Consider the following 23682-nt stretch of genomic DNA (forward strand, 5'->3'; position numbering starts at 1 on the left):
TGCAGCTGGTCATCTCGTGGAAGACTGCAAATGCGACGACTATGTCAGGATTCTGGACACGAATGAAAAATTGTTCTCAAAGGCCGTGGACTATAAATGGAGGGGTAGGTTTTTTTGTAAATAATTATCTCATCGAAGGCAGGAATGTTTTATGGGACAAGATGGGGAGGTAGGAACGAGGAGAGATGTATATAGACAGCCCCAAAACAATACTCCCAATTCTCGAACTCCCAAAGTGTATACTGCCCAATAGTAACAACATAAATCCCTAGGTTTAATCTTTACAGCTCATTAATATCCCCCAGACCCGGAAAACACTGCGAGACAGGCCATTCCCCAAAAAAGCCGCTATTAGCTCTCTTGTGATCCGGGCCATGCCTGCTCGAGCCCGGTCTGCTCCGGCCCAAACGACTCCCAAAATTTGAGTTTGGCCAGCATCCCCTTTCCTTCCACACGAGTATCTGAACGCTCCGACCTTTCAAAATTTCCTCGATCTAACTATGCAAAGATCCCACTCTCGGCCGCGACATCATTGAATATTTCCGTTTTAGGTTTCCCGCATTTCTTTGGCCAGCGCTTCTTCTGACATTTCTGACAAGATCTGAATGGTTTAAGACCTCGAGCTGCGAGTACAGCCTCTCTTCTATGAAATCCCCACTTCCTATATCTGCGATAAAGATCGGTCCTACGAGTATGAATACCAGACAACTATTCGAGAAAAAAAAAGTAAAAGGAAAGCTTGTTAGTCAAGAATCCAGACCATGAAACAGAGCTTGTGAATGCATTACATTGAATCAACAAGTAACTTACAACATACAGCGTGCCCCCAAGATATACCCCTTCCACGAGAGCTCTTTGCCAAATCGTTTTTTGTTGACTCTGTGAGCCTATTGAGTGGGGCAGGTCTGGATCTGAGGTCCCTGAAGACGTTATGGACGTAGTGGATGGGTTCTCATTCTTGTAAACAAGTAATGTGGTCTGTTGGTACGAAGGGCATGATGATTGATATGAGAGCGAGTCAGGAATTAATTTGAAAAGAGGTTGTATACAGAGCCTTGTCTCATAAAAGGGTTGGGATTCTTGGCATTGATTTACACGTCACCCAGGGGCATACCCATGCTAGTTAACTTCCGGACAGGTTCCGGCCATAAGCCCGGGATACTGAGTTCTAAATGTAACAGGCGTAACGGAGCCTCGAACTGAGGCTTTCGCGTTCTAAGGGGGTATCTGGAATCTGAGCTGGGCTAGCATCGACAAACTGAACGTTTATAGTCTCAAATAGTGGTATTCCAGCACTAAGATCAATAGGATCATACCCGGAATCTTGAGATTTCGAGGCTTCCGCGTACGTCGATGCCCTACCCGCCTGACCGCAACCGTTCGCTCCCACTTATCCTTAGCCGCAGGCTCGAGCTTCTCATTAAGCACTTTAAGCACTGCAGCTGCTACCTTCTTTTCATCTTCATCTTCAGTCTCAGAAGTCCATATATGACAGGGCCCCTTCGCGTTATAAGTAAAGCAGTCCCAAAACATAAATTCTGAGGACTTATTCTACCGAGAATAAATTAAATTCTTGTTATAGTGTTCATCTGTCTTTCTCCACATCCTCCAGCTGCCGCGCCGCTGGCCTAGAACCACACTAGTTTCGTCGTTCTATATTATTCGCTTTCAATCCTCGAGAGTCTAGTCCTTATGAGCTAGGGCGAAGGCTAGCCTAGCTTCTTTTATAGCTGACGTTAGGCCAGGCTTCCGCGTGATAGTTATTCTTTTTGAGAATTCGACAGACTGTAGAATGATTTAGTCCAAATTGGCTTTTAATTAAACGTAAATTTGCTTCTTGGCCAGACCTATCCTTTGTAATATAATCGATAATCTATTCTTTAACTTCCAGCGTAGCTTTAACTTCCGGCGTAGCTTTAACTTCCGGCGTAACTTTAACTTCCGGCGTAGCTTTAGGCTTCCGGCCGCGCCCTGGCTCCTCAATTACATGCTCAAGCCTAAGGGACCTGTAATCTGAAGGATCATAGCCGCGGCCCTTAGCTTTCTGTAGTAATTTATATATAGATTGAGGTGAAATTCCGAATATCTCTGCTATATCCTTTTGCTTTATTAAGCCGGTCGCGAGCAGCGTTAGGATTTGAATTCTTTCGATATTGGTAGTCTGGGGCTTAGTTTGGGTAGTAGTAGGCGGCATTGTGACGTTATAGCCGGTAATCGGTAGGCGGCAGTAATAGAATTATAGAATGAATTACTCATAGTGATGCTATGAAGCTATGAAGCTATGAAACATAGAATTTACAAATTTTTTATAGCCCCACATACGTTCGGGGCCGCACGGGCTTCATACCGGGCGAATATAGGGCATTCTGCCCGGTGGAACTAAATTAATGCCAAGAACCTCAACCCTCTTTATGAGACCAAGCCAGTAATTAATCCGAAGAGAAGTCGGGAAGACCTCTCGGGCTCTCTCATCGGTATATATAGCAGCAGGTATTTACGAATCCACTGGGCAGGGATGCCCTGATCCGAGCGTGCATCATGCTGTCATTAATGCATCAATATTTATCGTACCATATTAACGATCTTGACTTATTTTTTGACTATTTCTTCCACGACCACAGCAGCAGCACATGGGTTCAGGGTTCAAGTAGGACTTTCATTAAAGTATCATCGTATTTCAGAAGGTATCACTGCATCCTCGTAGTCAAGGTTAGAAAGTAAAATGAAATCGCGTAGACTGCGAAAGGAAATTTGGCTAACGCCCTCCAGAAACAAAAAAAAAAAAGGTCTACATTTAGACATTCGCAGGGAAAGCAAAACACAAAAAATCGTAAAACCGACACACTCCTGCTGGAGAAATAAGGAAATGCATTATTAATTTCAGCGTGACCAAAGGGGAACAAAGTATGTGCATAGAACGTATCAATCGGCCCCTCTCGTTTTTCAAATTCTCAGTAGTATTAAGCTTCAACATATTTTCGTAGCTATAATGTAAACGGGTTAGTAAGCTACAAGAAAATAATATTATGCTATTCAAGGGAGAGAGGCTTACATCCAATGTCAAACTCTTGCTCGAGTTCTCGACCTGGTCTCTGTAAATGCCAACCAAAGCCTGGCTCTGTTGGAACAAGCCAGTCTTCAAACTGATGACAATAAACTGGAACCCAGGCCCGCAGTTGTTGCAGATGTAATTGGCGATCTTCTGGACGTTGGCATTGTCCAAAGCGGCGTCAACTTCATCAAGAACAAAGAATGGAGAGGATTGGTAGGAGTGGATGGCGAAAAGTAAGGCTAGCGCGGCCATCGTCTTCTCACCACCGGAGAGGTGCTCCATATCTCTGAAACGTTTCATGGGAGGCATGGCGTGGTACTTGATTCCATCGAGGTATGGTTCGTCCTGGTCCTCGACGTCCAAGTAGCTGTGAAAAAAAAAAAAAAAAAGGGTTAGCTTCGATCTACTAGATCTATGGGAGTAGAAATACTCACGCTGTGCCACCGAGGGGAAATGTTTTGCTCTTAGTCAGATCCTTGTAGACCTTTCCAATTTGATCCGAGATGTGGCTAAATGCCTTGTTGAACAATTGTGTCCTGAGGAAAATATTAGCAGGAGAACGGGAAATCAGGAATAAAAAGCCCTACCTCTTCTCTTTAACGGCCAAGAACCGGTCCTTAGCGGCCTTAGCATCTCTTCTGCTCTTCTCAAACTCCTTTTCAGTTTCCTGGAGTCGGTCCTCAACCCCTGCAAGACGTTCGACTGCCTTGGAGTTAGGAGAAAGCTTCTCGAGCTCGCTTTCAATCGTTTTAATCTTGTCGAGCAAATCCTCCTCGGTACGGTCGTCACCATTTGTTTGGAGATACTCGTCTAGATTCGAGAAGTCAACAATGACACCAAAGTCTTCGATTTCAACGGCACCAGTGGTCCCAGTGTGAGGGTCCTCATCGACATCCATGGCGTCGGGATCCGCTTGTGGAGCAAGAGCATCCTCAATAGGAACAGCATCCAATGCCTCTGATTCAGCTGTAAGGGGGATATTGATCTCCTCAAGCTTGCATCGTCTTAGCAACGCGTACCGATTAGTAGATGTTCGTTCAATATCGCTCTCCACCTGTGCGATAATCTTCGCAACGTTCTCCATCTCTTTGCTTCGTTTCGAGACATCGCGCTTGGCAGCCGCAACCTTCTCCGCAAGTTCTTGAACTTCGCCTGAGGCAGCTTCAAAGTCTTCCTTGAGTGTTTCAAGCTCTTCATTCAGAACTTCGAGCTCTTCAGTAACTTCGGCCTTCTCCTTTTCAAACTCTTTAATCCTTTTCTCGGCTGTCTTGACTTGGCCTTCGAGAGTAGCGAGTCGAGTTTGCGTATTAGCGATACGGTCCTTCTCGAACTGTAGCTGTGTCGTCAGCTTTTTCAGCTGAGAATTGAATTCCAGGCGCTTCTGGGCGGCTGTAGCTTCTAACGAGCCTTGTGTCTCTTCATAGGATCGGATGTTCTCCAAACCCGCTTTCTTGCAAAAATCTTTGAAAATTCCGTCTTGGACACGGTGGATTCCTGCTCGAAGCTTTTCGATCTGTCGCTCAAGGCCATCAACAGTCTTTTCGGCATTGTTGAGTTCCGGTCTGAGACCGCTCAATTCCTTCTCCAGATGGCTAACGAACTTGGTTTTATCGTCTACACCGCTCTTCGTGAAATCCCGTTCCTCTCGTAAACTGCTCAGTTTCTTCTCAAGTCGGTCGTATTCACTTCGTAAGTTCTCTTCCTCCGGGCGGTAGGAAGCCTTGTCTAGGTCTTGAATCTTAGTCTTCAGTTCCTCGACCAACTTTCTAAACCCGTCAGCTTCCGTTTCGTCCCAGCGTCGAGCATTTTTCTTGTCAACTCGACCACCAGTCATCATACCACCTTTGTGAATGACAGTGCCATCTAGGGTAACCGCTTTAACCTCAACTTTCTTTTCGTAGCAGATATACTTGGCAACTTCAATTGTCTCGCAAACTACGGTGTTTCCGCAAGCATAAAGCATAGCCCTCTCTACGGATGGGTCATAATCGATTGTGTCGATCGCCATCCGCATACCCCTATGCATACCCTTGAGACTGGAGTTGAGCGGCTTATTGACAATTGTTTCCATTGGAATGAACGTAGCCACAGCAACTCGGTGCTCCTTCAGATATCGTATGCATTCATGGGCAGTCTTCTCATTGTCGACGGCAATAGCATCAAAGTGTCTACCCAGAGCTGTAGAGACCGCATCCTGATACTTCTTTAACTTAGGCTTGCAGAGGTCCGAGATTCTCCCTTTGACGCCAGGATTCAGACGTTTGAGAGTAGCAACCGTGTCACGCATTTTGATTTCCTTTTCATTCTGCTTCCTGCCATCATCAAGCTCATGAAGTTTCTTGAGTGCTTCTTGTAACTGGCTCTCGAGCTTCATTTTAGCCTGTTGAGTCTTGGCGCGTTCATCGTTGAGGAGCTTGAGCTCTTTTTTCTTCTGATGGACTTCACGGTTGACGGTTTCGAATTCGTTGTCGACGTCCTCGAAGTTCGCCTTCAGTGATTGGAGCTCGCTGTTGGCGGCTTCAAGTCGTCGCTCGTGGCCGGCAATTTTGTTGCGCAACGCTTCAAGGGTCTCGCTCTCGGTTTTGGCCTCACGCTCAAGGCCCTCCAGCTTCATGTTTTCAGCTCCAGCCTTGGTACTGAACTGTTCACGAAGCTTGGCGTATTCGGCAAGATCCTTACTCGAGAGTGCGACACCAGATTGAACTGCCGCTTTCGCTTGATCGGCCTCAAACTTAGTTTGGGCAGCCTTGACGACTTTGATTTGTTTAGTGTAATCCTCCATCGATACCTTCTGGTTGTCATAGTCCCGATTTATTTCCCTAATTCTGCTCTCCGCAGCTTGGACCTTCCCTTGGGCCGCTTTGATCTTCTCATCGACTGGCAAAAGGGAAACCTCCTTATCTTCAATTGCGGCTTCCTTCTTCTTGATTTCTTTTTCCTTCTTGGCCATAGTTCGGCTAGCCAGCGCTTGGGCTGTTCTCGCTTGCTCATACACCTTGTTGTCTTTATCGTACGCATGCTTGTGATTCCTCATTTCTGCTTGCTGCTGCGCAATCTTGGCCTTGTTATCCTCCATCGTCTTCTGGAAGTGGAAAAGCTTCCATAGGACATGTGTAATAATTGCTTGATCCTTTTCATTCGCCTTTCGTTCGTAATTCTCTGCCTCCCGCTTTTGCTCCTGATATTGCTTAATTTCGGCGTTGATACCACGTCGTTTATTGAGGTTGGCATTCGAATGTTCTATAGCTCGATCCTGTTCGACTTTCAACCGTTCGTATTCTGACTTCCATTCTAACGATCCACTGATTTGTTCAATTAATCGGGTAAGATCCTTCGGTGACTGCGATGCCACAGCTTCGACATCACCCTGGAAAACCAAGAAGTTCCTGGCTTTGATCAAAATATTCTCTTTTTCAAGTGCTGCATTATACTCCGCCGCCGTAACAACCCTGTTGTTGATCCTGTATTCGCTAGCGCCGGAGGAACTGATCAATCGCTTCCAATGGTGTTCTTCTCCATCGTCGTCCTCGTAGACAGCCATCACCCATGCAGTCTTAGGATCAGCCTGCGAAGCACTAGCATCTGCAATGTCCTCAACGAGAAGTGAATATTCGCCATTCGTGTCTGGATGTATCGTTCCGTTAACTTTATTTTGCTTGAGGACTCGGCCGCGGTAGACAAGGTCTTTCAGGGAGGTAGATCGGAGCTGGGAGGATTTGATTCCAAGGACGAAGGAGATGGCGTCCATGCTACATATCCAGCTGGTATTAGTTCCATTATCCTAGTCGGCATATCGTCCAAGGAAGTTTTTGCATACGAATTCGATTTTCCGGATCCATTGGGACCGATGATACTTGTGAAGTACGAATCACCAAATTCGATCTTTTGGTGTCCTTTGTAGGACTTGAAGTCTATATGATTCGTGCTTCTAATTAGCTAACAATCCTTTCTTTGACCTTCTAAAAATCGGTTCCCAAGACATACTGTTCAGCTCTAAGCGCTTAAGCTTCCCCATATTGATGTGTTATTACCGAAGCACCAGCTTCAGGGATTGTCGCCTAATATCGCAATTGAGGAGCTTCGGTGGTACTAATATCGCATTCAATAGATATATGAAAGAGTGCGATTCGGAAGAAACCAATATGAGGTCGGATATGAAGGACGTTATTTCCGGTGGTCGGGATGGGTATGGCTAGACGCGTCTGGAGGCGATGAGTTTAGCGGTTAAGGTGGGGAGGACGTGATCCTGTCGATGAGCCAAGAGCTACCAAACAAGCCAGTGCGAAAACCACAACTTCAAAATTTTCAAGATGCAACACAACACATCTACAACACCACAATTTCCACGATTCTAATGGATATATATTTGGAATAATATGCGCTATAGATGCCAATTTCCTTCCATGATAGTTCTTAGGAAATAATTGATAATCTGCCTTTCTTAAGAGTTACTATAGACAAGCTATTAATCAAGAAAATGAACGCACTGCGCCAGTGGTCCAGTCGGATCATTGCGAAATCATGGACCCAGCATCAATATCTTGGTCTACTCCAGGGACCCCGACGGTATATGAATTCGAATTCAAAAACAACAAAAGGTATGCAATCTCTCTACCAATAAACCACTATATCGATACTAAATACGAGGCCATGTTGCGTAGAAAATGATTGCGTATATCTTAAACCGCGGTCATCCACCTCCCTAGCTAGAGACTCTATCTTCATCCCCGATATCAAGCCCGGACAAGTACGTGTTACTCACAAGGGGAACTTCTCTCATGATACTCTTATCGGCCGCCAAGTTCGTGATATCGTTAAGACACATATAGGTATGCAAAACCATACATACATCGCTTGCGAGACCAATATAAATCTACCGTCCCTTTCCTGCATAATCCTGAAACATACCGCGTATGCATGCAATATACACCCTACATCCCAGGCAAAAAATAGCGCTTCGATCTTGTTCTTAGCGTTGCATTATGCACTTTGGTGTTTGCTCTAACGTAACCTTACAGGTGCCGAATACCTCATAACTTTCCCTACAATGGAGGAATATATTGTCTTGTCTAATAGGATAGTAACACCAATCTATCCTGCCGACGCCGCTGCAATTGTTCAATCCCTCGATCTTCATGTATCAGCTGAGATTGATCCTGAAGATGGTCCGCTTGAAGTCTTAGAGGCGGGAACAGGTCATGGGTCGTTGACACTGCATCTTGCGAGAGCGCTCTACGCTGGTCATTTGGGTAAAGAAAACCCTGTTTCAATTCTACATTCAGTGGAGAAGGATAAGAAGGTCCACGAGGCTGCCATGAAGCTACTAAAAGGATTCAGGCGAGGGATCTACGATGGGCCAGGTGTTAAATTCTATAACGATGACGTGGAAGCATGGCTAAGGGCACGGCTACCAAGTCCTGAAGCCTCTGAAGTACCAGCCATTGAAAGTATATCTGAAGAAAATACCGCCCAAGAAACATCGTTGACCGATAAACCAGCCACAGAATCAGCAAAAAGACCACTTCTGTCCGCCTGTGTCCTTGATTTACCGGAAATCCGGCCGTTACTACCCCTGCTCCAGGACAATATGCATCTAGGAGCTATTCTAGGATACTGGGCACCATCAATAACGCAAATTTCTGCGGTGGTCGAGCATGTGAAGTTAAACCGGCTTCCATTCCTAGTGGAGAAAGTACTCGAGTTTGGAAACGGCGTTGGTGGTGCTGGTGCGAGAGTTTGGGATGTCCGGCCTGCTTTGGTCAGAAGTCGAGTCAAGGCAAACAAATCTCACAGGTCTGCCTCCTCTCAGCGGTCCGCGGAGGATGATGAAACTGAAACTACAGCAAACGAGGATGCAGTTGCCAAAGAAGACCAGACTAAAAAACCTACAGCCGAATGGGAGATGGTATGTAGGCCGAAGACCGGGGAGAGGACAGTCGGAGGCGGGTTCTATCTTATCATGCGACGGATTGGGCGGCAGAGATATGACAAATCTCAGGCCGCCAGCGAAGCAATTCCTAGCAGTGAGGTCCGTGGCAACGAAGTTAGCATGTCGGAGCAACCTGTGCGTACGGCAGAAATAGATGATACCCGGGAACCAGTTCAAAAAGATGAACTATCTTCGTAACCCAGGTGTAAATACAGATTAGCATATTACGAGTCACAGGGGCAATTATCATGCATGTATTCATAGAATGTATACGAATATTCATTATTTAGTAGATCAGCCGCCGGCTGGATTTCGGCACAGGCTAGGAAGCCTGCCCGTGTGTAGTATAGTATAATATAACGTTTCAGAAACAATTTCTCCCTTGCAAACCTAGAGCAAACTATCAAAAACAAAGGAAACAAAAAGGAGTGTGATGCACCAAAAATCAGTGACCGATTGCTAAAAGTACTTTTGAATTCCATCGCAATGCATTTTTAGTAGCATAAACTGAAGAGTCAGATCTGTTAAAGGAAAAAAAGTGGAAAACGAGCGTCTATGTTGGGAAAGCAAACGATTGATCCGAAAGTGAATAGAACACTGAAAGCAAAAGAAAACCAAATGCAAGAACTCCCAGTGGTATCTTAGATCTAGAGAAGCAAAATCTGCATTTTTTTTTAAATGAACGCCGTGAAATGTATGAAACTGTTGTTGAGAAAGAAGATGCAACTGCTCGCTAGAGTATGTTCAGAACGAAAAAAAAAAACTTTAGGAAAAACGATAAGATAGTATACGATCTTGACCAGGCCCGTCATGCGAACCTGTATTATGACGGATCGCAGGGTAGGGGTTGTCTAGGTTGAATTTCGTGGTCTCGCGAGTAGACCGGGATATCAGATAGAGTACCCGAGGCCGCAGCTATCACCAACTACCTAGACTATAGGTCTATTAGGGCAGCTTGGGCATAGACATGCGGCTTATGATTTTGGTAGGAGGGAAGAGTAATACGAGCGTCTGGGATCATCTTGTACTGTCCCGGAACGATTTCGTATCGGATACCCTTCTCAATGACAAAGTTGCTCTGACGAGGAGTGTTGGCATTGAGAACGGACATGCATCGTTTTGCAAAACGAATTTGCTGCTCCCTGGTAGCTGGTGCACCTCCACGCCATTTACGGGTCTGGCTTTCATGGACGGAAGCGGTGGTTTTCTTTGCGAAGCCGGCAAGATGACCACGGTTAGCAAATGGGTTGCTAGGTCCAGTAGTGGCAGCGGTAGACGGTCGGCTGCTATACCAGGTACGACTCTCTCCATTGCTCTCGGCATTAATCTCGTTGGTGTGTCCAGCATCCTCGCCTTGCTCCTCTGAAATGCGAAGAGAGCTAAGGTCTACAAGACTTCCGTTATGGGACTCTAGATGGGAGACCGGTGTCGCAATTCCAGAAGGTTGAATGCCGTCCTCTAGATCCGAGCTGTGGCCATGTTCATCGATGGCATCTAGGCCACCACTAGTTCCCGGTCGGTCATTGGGATCAAGCGTTGGATCAACGTCGACGAAACCGATGTCGGGGGCATCATCGCCCACAAGAAGTTGTGGGTAGTGTCGTCGAATAATTTCCTCCTGTTGCTGTACAACGTCCTGGACCGCAGTCTCATGAGTCCTATGTCTTCTTCTCCGCCTGCGAGGGATGGTCTGATATTTGGGCAGAACTCGTTCTTCCAACGGAAGAGAAACGTTGATTCCGGAGCTCAAAGCCTCCAGCCAGTTGAAGAAGGTATCCACCGTTTTGCAAGCAAGAAGAAACTGCTGTGTCTCAGCTCTAACACGGATAACATAACTCTTTTTCTTATAGTCGCTCGCTGCTCCGACTTCTGCATGTTGGAGTGTGAAAGACTTAATCAACTGGCCAGGCGCATACCCAGTTGGGTCATCCGGATCCTCCTCCAGTGGGTCCGGTCTCGGGATCATCGCTGTCCGTTTGACTTTGTGGAGATTGAGAACCGTATTGTTAAGGACACAAAAGACTTTTGTCCATTTTCCTATTCATATTGGTTAATTTCAATATTTGCCACCGATCTTTGCAACGAGAACAAAAAACTTACTGTCACTAGATCTCTCGAATGGCGACTCCATTTCGATCTTTCGCTCAAAGATGGCTTCCTTCAATAAGCTACATTTGTACGAAGGCAAAGCCTCCCTTCCTTCCTCGGGTCGTGGTGTAACCTTGAACCTTGGTAATGGTAACCGAACCTCGTCGAGCTCTGCATAGGTAGGAGGGGGCAACGACGTATCCAACTGGGAGAGGGAAGCATTCGGAAACGAATTCTGATAGCTGGGACTCGGAGGTGGAATTGTATAATCAGTTATAGACCTTCTCAGTTGTCTCATCCGTGCCGCATCCTTTTTCTTAAGAGGAGCCGGCTTCGAATCCTTGCGAGTGTAACTGCCTCCATGGCTCCCAACTATCTCATTAACCGATGTCGAAGAAGATGAAAAGAACGGCATTGTCGGGACTCCAGTTGATGATGAGGTTGAAGGAAATGGTAAAAAGGATAAAATAGTCGTGAACTGGAGAGGTCTTTGTAGTTAAGTTCCAGTTCTATTGTGGCGGTTGTGGTTATAAGAAAATTGTCGCCCAAGCACCAGGCATTGAAACACACAAAACGGTATTTGTCGATGTCAAAGCTGAAATCCCAAAACTCTCAATGCCTAAAAATTGGAAATAACAAATGATAATAACCAAAACCAAGCTAGAATAAAATAATGAAGCAGTTGAAGCCTAGAATATGCCGCAGTTTTGGCCAAATCAAAGTGGAGAGCAAAGAAATTCGTCAAGCGATAATATATGCACGATGCAGATGAATAAATAATACCGAATGGATGATTCCGAAGAAAAGAAAATAAAATAAAGAAAAGATGAGGAAGATAGTTTGAGTAATAAAGGACTCGGCCCCTTCCTTGCTAGCTCCCCTTGCTCAATATGCTTAGGAGAAATAAGGCTATCAGAGACTCCGGGAAATCTGGCTTGCGATGTCTAAAATCGAGCACAGCCTTAAAAACGGCTGTCGCAGAAGGAGGAGGGATGCCGTAGGTTATATGGATCACAATAGGTTAAAAGCGACCAGGCTTCCTATGTTTCCATCTAACACCACCTTTCGCTTTGGGTTGTTCAGGTACAGGCCAATATGAAGTTGACTGTCCGTAAAGGGTGTGGTGCATGGGTCAAAGTTAGTGTGTGTGTGCTTTTTATTAAGTTAAATTTCTTTTTTTCTAAACCTTTTAACTCTAACGATTCGAATTCAGAGGACAGGATCAAGCAGGAACAGGAAAAAGCAATCGAACCATCGACTTTTGCTTCACTGCACCTTAATTCCCCATTGTTAGTTCTGACTGGACTCCACTGTGCATACAACCGGAGCCAATGTACCCAAAGGGATGGTGTGCTGAGGGTTCCTCGAGTCGACGGGGGTAAAATTGTTAAGGCCCAGCAAACAGTCCTCGATCATGCACACACTACTTGGAAACAGGTACCTTCGTCTTGACTGGTACTTCTTGGGCCATTGGCTGGTTCCCTTTAGCCGCAGAGTGTTCGCATGTGTAAACGCTTCAGGTCGACTTGTCTCTGCTCCTTACCAAATACTTTTACCTCTGGATCAGATGTCGCTTGATACTTCCCTTAAGGCATGGGTGTGTGCTGGCCACTATCTGGTGTGCCCTGGAGTTATCTGCTGTCAGCATGGCCATGCCGGTTGCATGGGATATTCTCATTTTTATTGCGATAGTACTCTGTATAGGGTTGCCATTAACCTGGGTCGACTGGGGCCAATAGTTATATGTGCACAACCAAAGCCCCTGCTGCGTCCGGAACTGACATGGTCTGTGCAGAATAATTCTTCATGTCCTTTGAGCTCGTATTCAAAAAATATCGGGTGTTGGAAGTCGAGATATATTTTCGATGTTCTCGAATTTCGGGATTCAATACAACCCAGCATGCTAATACTAATGATTATGTGCACCGCAGCTGTCGCACGTCCTTGATTAAGGTTTTGCCCTTTTCTCCATCGAGCACGGGACTTCCCACAGCGCCTTGGCTTTGCATCGCTGCCTTCGGACATTTGCGCCCTTTGCCAGAGATCCGACTCGCAACGCCCAACATTACTGCATGTTTGTCGCCGTTGTGTACAAAATAGGAAAGGGGACAGATGTTCTGGCCCTGAAAAGACAACGTCGACGAAGCTTTCCAATCAGAACTCTTTCGCCGCACCCCGTGAGGGTGTGCTGCGAATCAGTCTGAATGGAGCAGAACTAAAAGCTAAAACACTCTCGCGAAAAAATAAATATTTTAAACCAGGGGACACGAATAATATCAAAAGTTAGAGCTTTTTGTTGCTAAAAATTCAGATCTTCATTATTGGCTCGCCTTTAGACGTCAGATTCATCCTTCGTTCGAAACTAAATACCTGGCTATTCTTATCGTCAAATGACTGTGTTTGCTGTCGTCATTATCAGTTTGAGATCAAATCCCCGGTTTCGGCAAAAACATGAAACTTTTCCCCTTCAACACTTGTCAAAAATCGAAATAACGATTTGCTAATCGTTGATGTCTTACGTTGGTTTGCATCCTATTCAGGATACCCGCCAGGTGGCGGATATCGCTCTGGCCATCGATAGGCCGTGTAGACTTGTAAATCGAGGTTAACGTTGGTTGGAATAATCACTATTTGCAGATTGCATAAATCTCCTCAGAGCAGCGGCTGCCGCATTGAAGATTCCCTGTTCGTGGGAAGCCTGGTAATTCTCCTGAAGAAATTTTGGTACCTGAAATTTCAGCCCATGCTAAGCCATTCGCCAACGGCCGTTCACAAAAGGAGATGCAAATGGTTACATTCACGCCACATTTTATAGTTCCCGCGGCCTTTTATCTTGATCGCAGTGGCTATGAATCTTCTTATCCTAAAGTCAAGTTTACGAATAGCTTAGCAACCAGTATTGTATGCCGGCACTTTTGCAATTGTGGAGACCTCGAGCTAACCCCCACAAATCGAAAGATGGATTGCGGGCTGCACGTTGTCCACTATTTTCTACTGCGTAGTGGCCCCAATTGCAAGACCAAGGTTCGATAGATTTGTGCTCATGGCCCAGGTCTAGTCATCCTCGCTGGTCTATCCAGAGCCAATAGGCAGCTCTTCCCCCCAACCCAAAACCTCTCAACCAGACGAGGCTCTTAGCTGGCGCTATGATATTGCAAATTTAAGAACGGCAAAATTACCATAACGGCTATTTGAAGGGCCCACATGCCATAGGCTAGCCGGATATTGCTAGCAGGTTTCTCTGGGGAACGAAAGAAAACAGGTGATGAAGAATAATCGAATTGAGGCTTTTGTTCAACAATTTTGTTTCCCGTGCGCTCACGAAAAGGACCCCTTGAGCAGGGCACGTTTCAGGTTCAACAAATGCACCACCTTGCCCAGAGCGTTGTCCATCAAGTGTCATATAAAAGAGCCTGCGATGTAAACCTGGTTCATATGATTTTCTGGTGTCACATTACCAGAGATTTGGCAGGACCTGACCAGGAGATGGGGACCTGTTCGTTGACATCTGCAGAACAGCATCAAACGATTATATGGAGCTCTGTGTGTGGACTCGAAGAATGATCTTGTATTGCGGTTACGTACGCACAGATGGACGAAGTACTAATCATCACTTGATAAAGCACGAGAACAGTAGACTGTGCCGTGCAGCTGTGTGTACTCCTGCATTTGTACCTGTACCCCCAGCTCCCCTCGGGCCCTTACTAGACCAGATAGCTGTCGGCGCCAAGGTGTCGTGCCTGGGCTGCTGCAGTGTTCGTCGTGTGCTGTAAGACCGTGTCTCGCTCGAGTTGTGCAACCTGACAGGGAAACCTTCGCCGACATGGTAATATTATCCGAATAGGAAATATTCTGGAAGTTTTCTGGTGATTTACCCGAATGGGAACATTCCCAAACGTTTGTGTACCCACCGATTTTGTGTTGCCCAGAGGTTTCCCCTGGAGGATTTGGGATTAAAAGAGTATCCACATTGCCATTGTTCTTCGCTGGGACCAATTGCGAAGGAATTTAGGGCAATCTTCTAGCCCTTGATATCACAGAGTGCGAAATTGAATATCAAGTCGGGTGAAACAATCAATTGATCAAGGAGACCCAATGCGAGAGAGCTCGATGTCTCCTTGCTTAAGTCCTACAAAAGTTATCGTGTCGAGATAGAATATATGTATGTCCAGTTGAGATAATCACAAATATGACAAACACTCTCGCTCTCATTACTATTCGTGAGGTACTAGGTACTGACTTGGTTTTGCATATATTCTAGGGCTTCTCCGGTGATGTGGGACTCTCCGAGACTTATGCGAGGACGAAACGAGATTGACACACCGCCCTCGCATCGATGGACTCAAGCTGACAGAGAATTCTACACAAACCCTCATACCCCAACAATAAACCTCAAAAGCGTCTAGATACCTTCGATTTTTGAGGATTAGACCAATAGCTTTGTGTTTGTACAATCATCCAACCTCTCTCACCATCGCATAAACCAGCCTACCTGTTAATTTAACTTAAACTTCAAAACGACCGGGTACGTAACAATACTAACACCATAAGGATACGCAGCGTCGTGGCACAGAGATATTAAACAATCAACCTAACTCAAGAACGCTTCCATGATCATTCAGGCCAACCCAACCTTTTAGGGTACGGTGACACTAGAACTCCAGAATGCTTCGGCACCTAACGGGGATGTCGTGTCCTTGCATACTCTCTGCACGCCGTCCCATGACACAAGAACCCACAGACTCGAGTTGCATCTGCCATGTGGGCGTCGCTAGCTACTTCCTCGCATTCCAAGCCTCGAGTCGAAGAATCCATTACAAGTAAATTCCGAGTTCCTGCCTTCCTTACCTTTGCTTCGCCCCGGCTATCTCAACCACCTTACATCTCGCGTATATATTACAAAGCGGGGTTTGGTGGGACCTGATCTTTGAGCATTTTCCCTCTTTGCACCTTGCATTACATATGGGCAAACATCAAAGGTCGATACGGGGAGGATACGCCTATCTAAGTACCTACTTTCCATTTCCTAAACCTTCGCTGCCCGTTGTAACGTTTAGGCAGCTATCAATTGTGCAATCAGGGTTTCTGATATCTAGGTACTAAGATAGGTTGTTGATCCGACAATTTCCCCCATAGTTGGAGCCCTGCCGGAACGCTTGTCGATACTAGTTCGACTATTCCCATATTTCGGTCGCTGAGGATCTAGTCAGGTTTGGGTTCCTTGCAGCTGACCCAATGTTTAGATATATGTCGAATCAAGGCAATGCCCAGAGTCTGGCGAGATCTCGGGACTTGCCGAAATAGGGTACACGAGCAGCTAGAAAAACTTATTGGCACGTTTGCCTCGGATTTCACAAAGTAAGTTATCACGAAAAGTTCAAAAAGACCATCGAAGAAATCGAATAGCGGGAAAGAATTCGGTGCACTAAAAGGATTCTCGCAAGAATGTGTGGTTATGTGGGGAATTGCAACTAACCCTATGGGTGTCCTGACCGTCACCGAAAGGCTAGCCGATGGCGCCTGCAAGGTGACGACCACCGTGTTTGCTCTAAACAAACTTCCAGGCGGATGAGGGAAATTCAGATTTGCAATTACCTTAGCTCGATTAGAATGGTTTCCCATAAACGCTTGTCGAGACGATGTTTCGAGTGCGAAAGTAACAGATATTACTCGATAGGGCGGCAGTCCGCGGAGTTTGATTCGCGGAGGAGCTCTAGTTTGCTCGTTTGATGGCCTACGTAGTCGTCTTGAGATTTTCTAGGTGCTTCAGAACACCCCTCGGCCTTTCTTCGTCTCCGGATGCAACTGCTTCATGCAAGTGATCTCGTTTCTTGTTCTGGGTTCCTGCGTTTGAATTTTAATTCTACTAGATCCTTTCGAAATTTCGAGAAGGGGAAAAATAGATTGGCATTGGCCAGACTAGCTCTGAAGCCGAGATTAAGGGCTGAAGCTGGTCTAGAATAGCTTCCAGCTAAGCTTACCCAGCTGTCCATACCTACATGTCCAGGGCCAGGCTCGCTGATTGCTCAATGCAATGTATCCTAGCTATCAACGACAATACGACCTTTTCCCCCATCACCAAAAATTTTATCAGTAGTTTCTCTTACGTACTCTAAATTCGGTTGAAATCAATAGAGGCTGGTAGAGCCACGCCAAATCAAAATCTTGGAAATTCGAATTTTTCCTTTGTTTCTTTTCGACGTCACATGCATTAACCCCATTTTACGAGCTCTCGTCGATCCGATGCTAGCTAGCATGTCTCCGTATACACACAAAACTGAACTGAACTAAGGAAAAAAAACTAACTTTGAAACAGCTAGAAGCGGGACCTAAACGTTAGCCGGCTGACATGACGGTTTTCTTTCACACTAGAGTATAGGTAAACTTGTTTTACGATCGAAGTATCCTCCGGTTGTTCCCCTGACGTATCCGAACACCCGTGGGACCCACACTGAAAATTACAACAGTCAACGCAACCACCCTATAATGCTTGGGCAAAGCGCAAAGCAAGGGAATCAGGAGGGATTTTGCAAAAGCACTCCTCCGGCTGTTCTGGTTAGATCGTGTGAGGGTCTTGTCATCCGATCTTTGCGTTGGGGAAGATAACCTCTACTGGATATTCTGTGGAGCCTACTAGCTTATCTTGTAGACCGGACTCCTACTGTGTAGAGCTACATGGTGTGTATACAAGTAAACTTATACCCTAACCGCTTCAGAAGGGAAAAAAATAGAAATGAGAAAGAAAAAAAAAGGAATACATCTACCATAGTCTCCCTCAGAACCATTCTCTCGGGCTCTAGAAAACGAGCGCAGGCTGGAATTTGTTTTCAGAAAAAGTAAAAGCGGGATTGATTCGTTCTCATGACCGAATTTTTTCATAAACGACATTAGCCTGTACACACACACACTGACTAGCCACCTTACGAAACTTCGGCCGACTATATATGTAACCGGTTAACCATTCCATTGCGGACAATATTTCTCCACCGAGGGGAAGACAAATAAAACCACCTCTCCAGCCAGTTAGTTGCAACCTAGCTGAACCAAAACTAACGATCGACAATGCATCATACCACAGGATAGCTCTAACGGAGATAACCGGGCCCGGATGGTGAAAGCCATGTCGTCATATCTGTGGGTCTACAAACGCACATGGCAACGAAGAGTTAAATTAATTCCGAGATTGAACTTTCGTACGAGTTACTAAGTAAGTGGGCATGCAATCAACGAAAATGCGGGGTACGAGCTTGAGCTCCGTCGAAGATATCGGTAGCTATATCAGGCCTAGCTGGTAACAATAGCTAATGCTCTAAATGATAGTACCTGATATCATAAAGAGAAGGAATATTATAGCCAACCCTTTGAATTCTTCGCCAAGCAAGTTTTGCAAATCTGAACCCAAAGGGTACCGTATTCACTAGTCTCGAGGCCAGCCGCCAGCACTATAAAGCAATTCCAAACCTCAAAATCATCACGCGGAATGAACCTTTTGATTTTCCTCGCTTAGCCAAAGACTTTAAATTTTGACGTAGCTTCCCCAAGGATTTGAAGTCCAAATTTGTCACGTGGACGGCTATGGAAATGTCTAGGGAGTTGTCGAAAGGTTCAGACAACTGGATTCATGGATTTGGTAATTTTAAAATTGGTATATCCTATGGTTCTAGGCCGCTAGACTGCCTTTGTGATTAATTTGAAAGCTTGGAATAGATTATAGTTTTTTTGGGAAAAAAACAAAAGAAAATTTTTTTGTAAGATTGACTTTAGGGAATATTCTCGAGATCTGGGAATAGTCGATTCCGACCACGTAAACGGTTTCGTAGGACGCACGGGATGTGCACACATGAATTTCAAGTCTCGTCGTAGGTGATCGATGTGTACCGTAGGAAGGAAGGGTGCGATTTCTGTGCCGGCTACCAGACAAAAGTCGGCCTTAAATTGAGACTCAATATAAAAGTATACGAACATAGCGAGGATATTAAGTAGCCTAGGCCTGGGTGTACGGAGGTACATTTGTGAGGGTCTCTACGTAGACATCTACACATACCAGGATTGATATGAGGACCGTATTTATTCAACAGTCTACCTTAGCAACTATCTAGTAAGACGATTCTTATGCATGGACAGACTAACGTAGGGAATTCGGTGTAGTTTTCAGGCTTTCTTGGGTCATGGAGACGTCTTATGGACCCGTTAGAATAGCTTTACTGCTGTGAGGCTTTATCATCATCAAAACATCCTGATTGAACCGTATCAACCAGATCCATTCTCAATTAAACTTCACATCTAAGTATCCGTAAAGCAGGAGAAGCAACCAAGAAATAAAAAATCGGTTATATCATCGAGAAACAAAGCGTAACGCAAGACCAGAAAGAAATAACTTTTGGAGTCAAATTTACTTGGTCGTCTTCGCCTTCTTCTTGGCCGGTCTCTGATCTTCCTCCTCACTTTCTTCATCGACTTCCATATCATCGTCGTCATCGTCATCTCCACCGGCATCGTCATCAGACCCGCTGCCACTGCTTTCGTGGTTCGAGTCGTATTCCTCAGCAACATCACTTTCCGATTCAGCTTCGAAATCCTCATCGACTGTGTTTTAAATGTTAGAAAGGGAGGTTATAAGAAGTTAAGATGTAGGAGGGAAGGAACATACCGCTCTCATCGTCTTCATCGGCACTACCTCTGTCAACGCGAGAGACTTCCATGTCGTCGTCGTCACCCATTTCATCGTCCAAAGCGGTCCGGAGCAAGCTCGTCTGTAACCCCACCAATTAGTTATTAACCCCATAACAAAAAGCAACTTGCAAAAGTCGATTTATAGGGGTTGGGATAGTGATCAGATACACGTACGTCCTCCACGAGATCATTCTTGATCTTAACCCCTCTAGCCTTGAAAAAGTTTTCGAGCGAAGCCTGCTCCTCTCGGTTGATGTTGTTGAATTGGTGTTCGCTGCCGGAGTTCATCTTGACAGTAACATCGAATGTACGCGACGCGGACACCTGACCACCCAATCTGCAAAAAAAAAAAAAAAAACGTCTTCATTAATTTCCCTAATCTCCAGTAGATACTATAAGGGGATACTTACCGACTAAGAGTAACAAACTGCACATTGTCAAAACTAACGTAGATAGCCGGTTTGGGCACAAAAAGAAGCGCCTTATCAAGAAAGAAGAGATTGCCCTCATTCGCTTTCAATGAGCACTTGACGCCATACTGTTGGTTATACGAAGTGAAATCTTTCGAAGGAGTAGTCATCTTCTTCCCGGTGACGCCCTTAAATATCGACGAAAGGACAAGATGTGCTGAGTTTTCATAGTGCATTTGGAGGCGGTTTTGGAATTTATTTTGGAGATCCGCTTCGCTGATGTTTAGGTCGCAGGTGAGCTCTTCGTCCTGTTGGAATTGGAGAACTAGGAATGGATATTTGGTTTGACCCTGTTGGAGAGCGGGTTCGAGACCTAGGACGAGGAGATGATGCATATCACCGGGTTTCGGGAGGAGGAAGAATTTCTTGACGTTTTCGTAGGGGATTTTGTAGTCATATGTCTTGCCACGGAGGCGGAAGGATGCCTCGTACATGTCGACATCGTAACGGCCACTAATGAAAATTGTCAGTTCAAGCTCTCGCATGTAAAAATAAGATGTCAAAATCATACCGAGGAGTAAGGAAAAGAATAGATGGAAAGATGGCAAAGGAATCTCCGGCTACATCGCCGATATCCGCCTTTGTAACCAAGGTATCATAAAACACCTCAGCAGCCGTCCTTGCTTCCTTCTTCTTCTTTCCTTCACCATCGTCGTCGGCCTCTCCCTCGGATCCAGCCTTAGAATCGTTATCCTCATCATCACCATCTCCCTTCTCTGGCATTCCCGGAATATAGAACCTCATCTCCATCAACTGATCAACGCCGGCGAAAACCTTCTTGTTCTTCTTCCCGCTGGCATTGGCTTCCAAGTCAGACTTGTCTGCGAATTCAATCGCAACTTCAGCCTTGCCAGCCAGATTCGAGTTCGAGATCTCATCGAATGGAATTTCGAAGGCCGGTTTGTTGTTGACGTTGAAGAACAGTTCCTTCTTGTGAAATTCAGCTTTGCCCCAATTCCAACCTTTCAACGAATGCTCCCTATTTTCGAGAACGGCATTGTACGAGTGTTTGAGAATGTCCTTCAGACGGTCGAAGTCCTAAATTTCACATCCAACCCATCAGCATCTCTCCTTCCATCAAAAGTAGCTTGGGAAGATACCAACCGTTTGCTCAAACCCATCAAGCTGCATAATCTCATTCTTCAACTTCAGATAAATCTTGCATTCATACCCCCTCGCGGCTCGAGACCAGTGGCACGTCGCTCCTTGAAACTCATTACTGTTCAAGGTCCAGGTCGAGCCGCCAGCGGGCTTCCATCCCATACCACCCTTTGCGAAACGACATCTCCCACTCTCCTTCGAGAGATCCTTATAGATATTTTCAAAGGTTTCCTGGTCTGGCATGGCGGTGGCGATGAAGAAGACTGCCTGACGATGATAACGATGGTTATGGCGATGTACGGGTAATACTTTTCGGCTCCCGGTCGGTGGATAGGTTGTTCGTTGGTTGCGCCGGACCGTGAGGGAATGGGAAAGCGAAAAGGATTGCGAGTATCTGTCCGTGTCAATGGCGACGGTGGAAAGCTTTATAAAATGGGAGCCGGACAACAGAGCTTGTTGGAAGACGCGACAAACCCATTTAACAGGGCCTCATCGCGTTGTTGCCACCACAGCCACAATGTCTTTATCTCAGTCGTGGCTGGTGTAGTCTAGAGTGTAGACATATGCATCGACAGAGTCTCAATATCACGGCTGCAATCACGGTTACGATCGTAATCATATCTACGAGATCACATCTACAAATATCAACAGTCCATTTAAAATGCATGTAACCGCTGCTGATTCCCAAATTTTCAGCTTGAAAAAAACAGCAAAAGGAGCTCTCAAAACGAGAACCTCCCCGCCAAAGAAAAATCAAACTCGGGCGCCCAGCTCATGGGTTTTCTCTTTTCAATCTCCTCCGAAAATTCATACACAAAATAGTATATAAAAACAGCTATGGCATGAGATCCACAAAGGGATCCCACAATGGTAGAGTTGTAGGTGATGAACACCCAACGCTGTCGGAGTTGGTTGTGAGAAGAAGAGAAAGAAAGAATGAAAGAAAAAAAAACTCTCGGGGGAGTTTTTGTACCCTGTTTTTTTTGGTTAGCCGCCACACTTCTTTAAGCGCACAGCCGCCCCCATAGCTATGCCCAACAAACAAACGCGCGTCTTCCATAGTTTCACATCCACAAGGCTTCATCTTTATCACCCACTCGCGATGACGCGAACCACCGGCCGTTCTGTAGACAAGGACCGTACAAAGGCCGAAGAAATGCCACCTCCACCCCCACCTCCATCGGCTAAAATTCCGACTAGAACCATACCCGAAGAATCAGAAGCCCCCATCACAGTACACAAACGTATCCGATCCCCGCTCCTCGACAAGGTCTTCGAGAAATCGTTAAAGTCGTCATTATCCGGTATAACACCGGAAGCATGGAATAAATGTTTTCCTACACCTACGGCTAGACGTCCGGAGCAGATGAAGGAGGTTAGGAAAAAGTTTTGCGAGATATATGAGTTGAATGTTAGGGTATGCGATTTGATGATCATCCGGTACCAGTGTTCTTGACAGGAAGTGCTAATATAGTGAAAATATAGAAAAACTTCCAAGATATAATATCCTCCAGAAAGCTCCTAGCTTCACTCGACAACCTTGACATCCTAATATCCGAGGCTCAAACTCGTAAAGCTCGATTCTTGGAAGAAAACCCACAACCTCCACTACCCATGGACCCTCCTCCAAAACCTACACCCATAGGCAAAGAAAAGGAAGCCGATAAACCCCAGTCAGAAGAGAAATCTGCAGAAGCAACTTCAACAGAAGAAGGAACCAAGAAACCAGAAGAGGATGCGAATACGTCGAGTGTTCCTCCGCCATTGCCAATACACAACTTTACACCCGAAGACCTCTACATGTCGCACCTATATCCTATCCTCCAGCTACAATCCGCTAGACTCGAGTCCTTGAAACAAGCACAGCAGTCTTCAATAGATACATTGATAAAACGGCGGGAGGAGCAGCAAGCAGAGATAAAACAGCTAATTGCGACACTGGAGAAACGACTGAGCGTTGTCGATGAAGCGGCTCAGGGTGTCAAGGAGATACTAGATATGGGTGCCGACGAAGAAATGACGGAATCATGACCGTGGTGGGGAATTGATCGTTATATCTCATGATGTACGAGTGAGTTTACACAGGTGTCACTGGCGTCAACGTGTTTTTTGTTGGTTACTCTTCTGAGCATAATGGCCTTGTAGGATATGTTTGGAGCTCATTAGCGATTGAAGATTCGTCCACCATCACGGGTGGTTGTACATTATATACGATTAATGTTAATTTTACTATTCAATTCAAAGGAACCGGTTGTATGGTCTGAAAACAAGCATTCCATTTATCAGTGCTAAAGTTTTCGTCTAGATTACACGTTGCATTTACAGACGATCAGAAAGAAAGAAGACAACAATTTATCCTCCGCCTCCTG

General features: G+C 45.6%; 6 protein-coding genes across 7 annotated transcripts; 2 read left to right on the top strand and 4 right to left on the bottom strand.

Annotated features, from left to right (window-relative positions):
* Window positions 1–1873: 1873 nt before the first annotated feature.
* DFL_001952 (uncharacterized protein) lies at window positions 1874–2194 on the bottom strand (the record flags this gene model as incomplete). The annotated part of the gene is made up of 1 exon (XM_067630662.1): window positions 1874–2194. One exon carries the CDS (start codon window positions 2192–2194, stop codon window positions 1874–1876), a length of 321 nt encoding a protein of 106 aa, XP_067493284.1.
* A 766-nt stretch (window positions 2195–2960) lies between these two features.
* Window positions 2961–7067, bottom strand: DFL_001953 (uncharacterized protein; the record flags this gene model as incomplete). The annotated part of the gene is made up of 6 exons (XM_067630663.1): window positions 2961–2984; window positions 3053–3419; window positions 3487–3588; window positions 3640–6801; window positions 6870–6963; window positions 7037–7067. The coding sequence occupies 6 exons, from the start codon at window positions 7065–7067 to the stop codon at window positions 2961–2963; spliced, it is 3780 nt and encodes a 1259-aa protein (XP_067493285.1).
* A 462-nt stretch (window positions 7068–7529) lies between these two features.
* On the top strand, window positions 7530–9179 carry DFL_001954 (uncharacterized protein; the record flags this gene model as incomplete). Its single annotated transcript, XM_067630664.1, has 3 exons — window positions 7530–7650; window positions 7714–7881; window positions 8071–9179. The coding sequence occupies 3 exons, from the start codon at window positions 7530–7532 to the stop codon at window positions 9177–9179; spliced, it is 1398 nt and encodes a 465-aa protein (XP_067493286.1).
* Window positions 9180–9915: 736 nt separating this feature from the next.
* Window positions 9916–11484, bottom strand: DFL_001955 (uncharacterized protein; the record flags this gene model as incomplete). Its single annotated transcript, XM_067630665.1, has 2 exons — window positions 9916–11018; window positions 11082–11484. The coding sequence occupies 2 exons, from the start codon at window positions 11482–11484 to the stop codon at window positions 9916–9918; spliced, it is 1506 nt and encodes a 501-aa protein (XP_067493287.1).
* A 7977-nt stretch (window positions 11485–19461) lies between these two features.
* Window positions 19462–21556, bottom strand: DFL_001956 (uncharacterized protein; the record flags this gene model as incomplete). Of its 2 annotated transcripts, none has more annotated exons than XM_067630667.1 (6): window positions 19462–19655; window positions 19720–19822; window positions 19917–20079; window positions 20153–20665; window positions 20724–21250; window positions 21317–21556. In XM_067630667.1, 6 exons carry the CDS (start codon window positions 21554–21556, stop codon window positions 19462–19464), a joined length of 1740 nt encoding a protein of 579 aa, XP_067493289.1. The 2 variants fall into 2 exon arrangements, with proteins under 2 accessions (XP_067493289.1, XP_067493288.1); XM_067630666.1 differs by having other exon boundaries at window positions 19911–20079.
* An 859-nt stretch (window positions 21557–22415) lies between these two features.
* On the top strand, window positions 22416–23344 carry DFL_001957 (uncharacterized protein; the record flags this gene model as incomplete). The annotated part of the gene is made up of 2 exons (XM_067630668.1): window positions 22416–22730; window positions 22799–23344. 2 exons carry the CDS (start codon window positions 22416–22418, stop codon window positions 23342–23344), a joined length of 861 nt encoding a protein of 286 aa, XP_067493290.1.
* Between the last annotated feature and the right edge of the window lie 338 nt (window positions 23345–23682).

Source organism: Arthrobotrys flagrans (assembly GCF_004000055.1).
Source record: "Arthrobotrys flagrans strain CBS H-5679 chromosome Unknown unitig_3, whole genome shotgun sequence".
Classification (NCBI taxonomy): Eukaryota; Fungi; Ascomycota; class Orbiliomycetes; order Orbiliales; family Orbiliaceae; genus Arthrobotrys; species Arthrobotrys flagrans.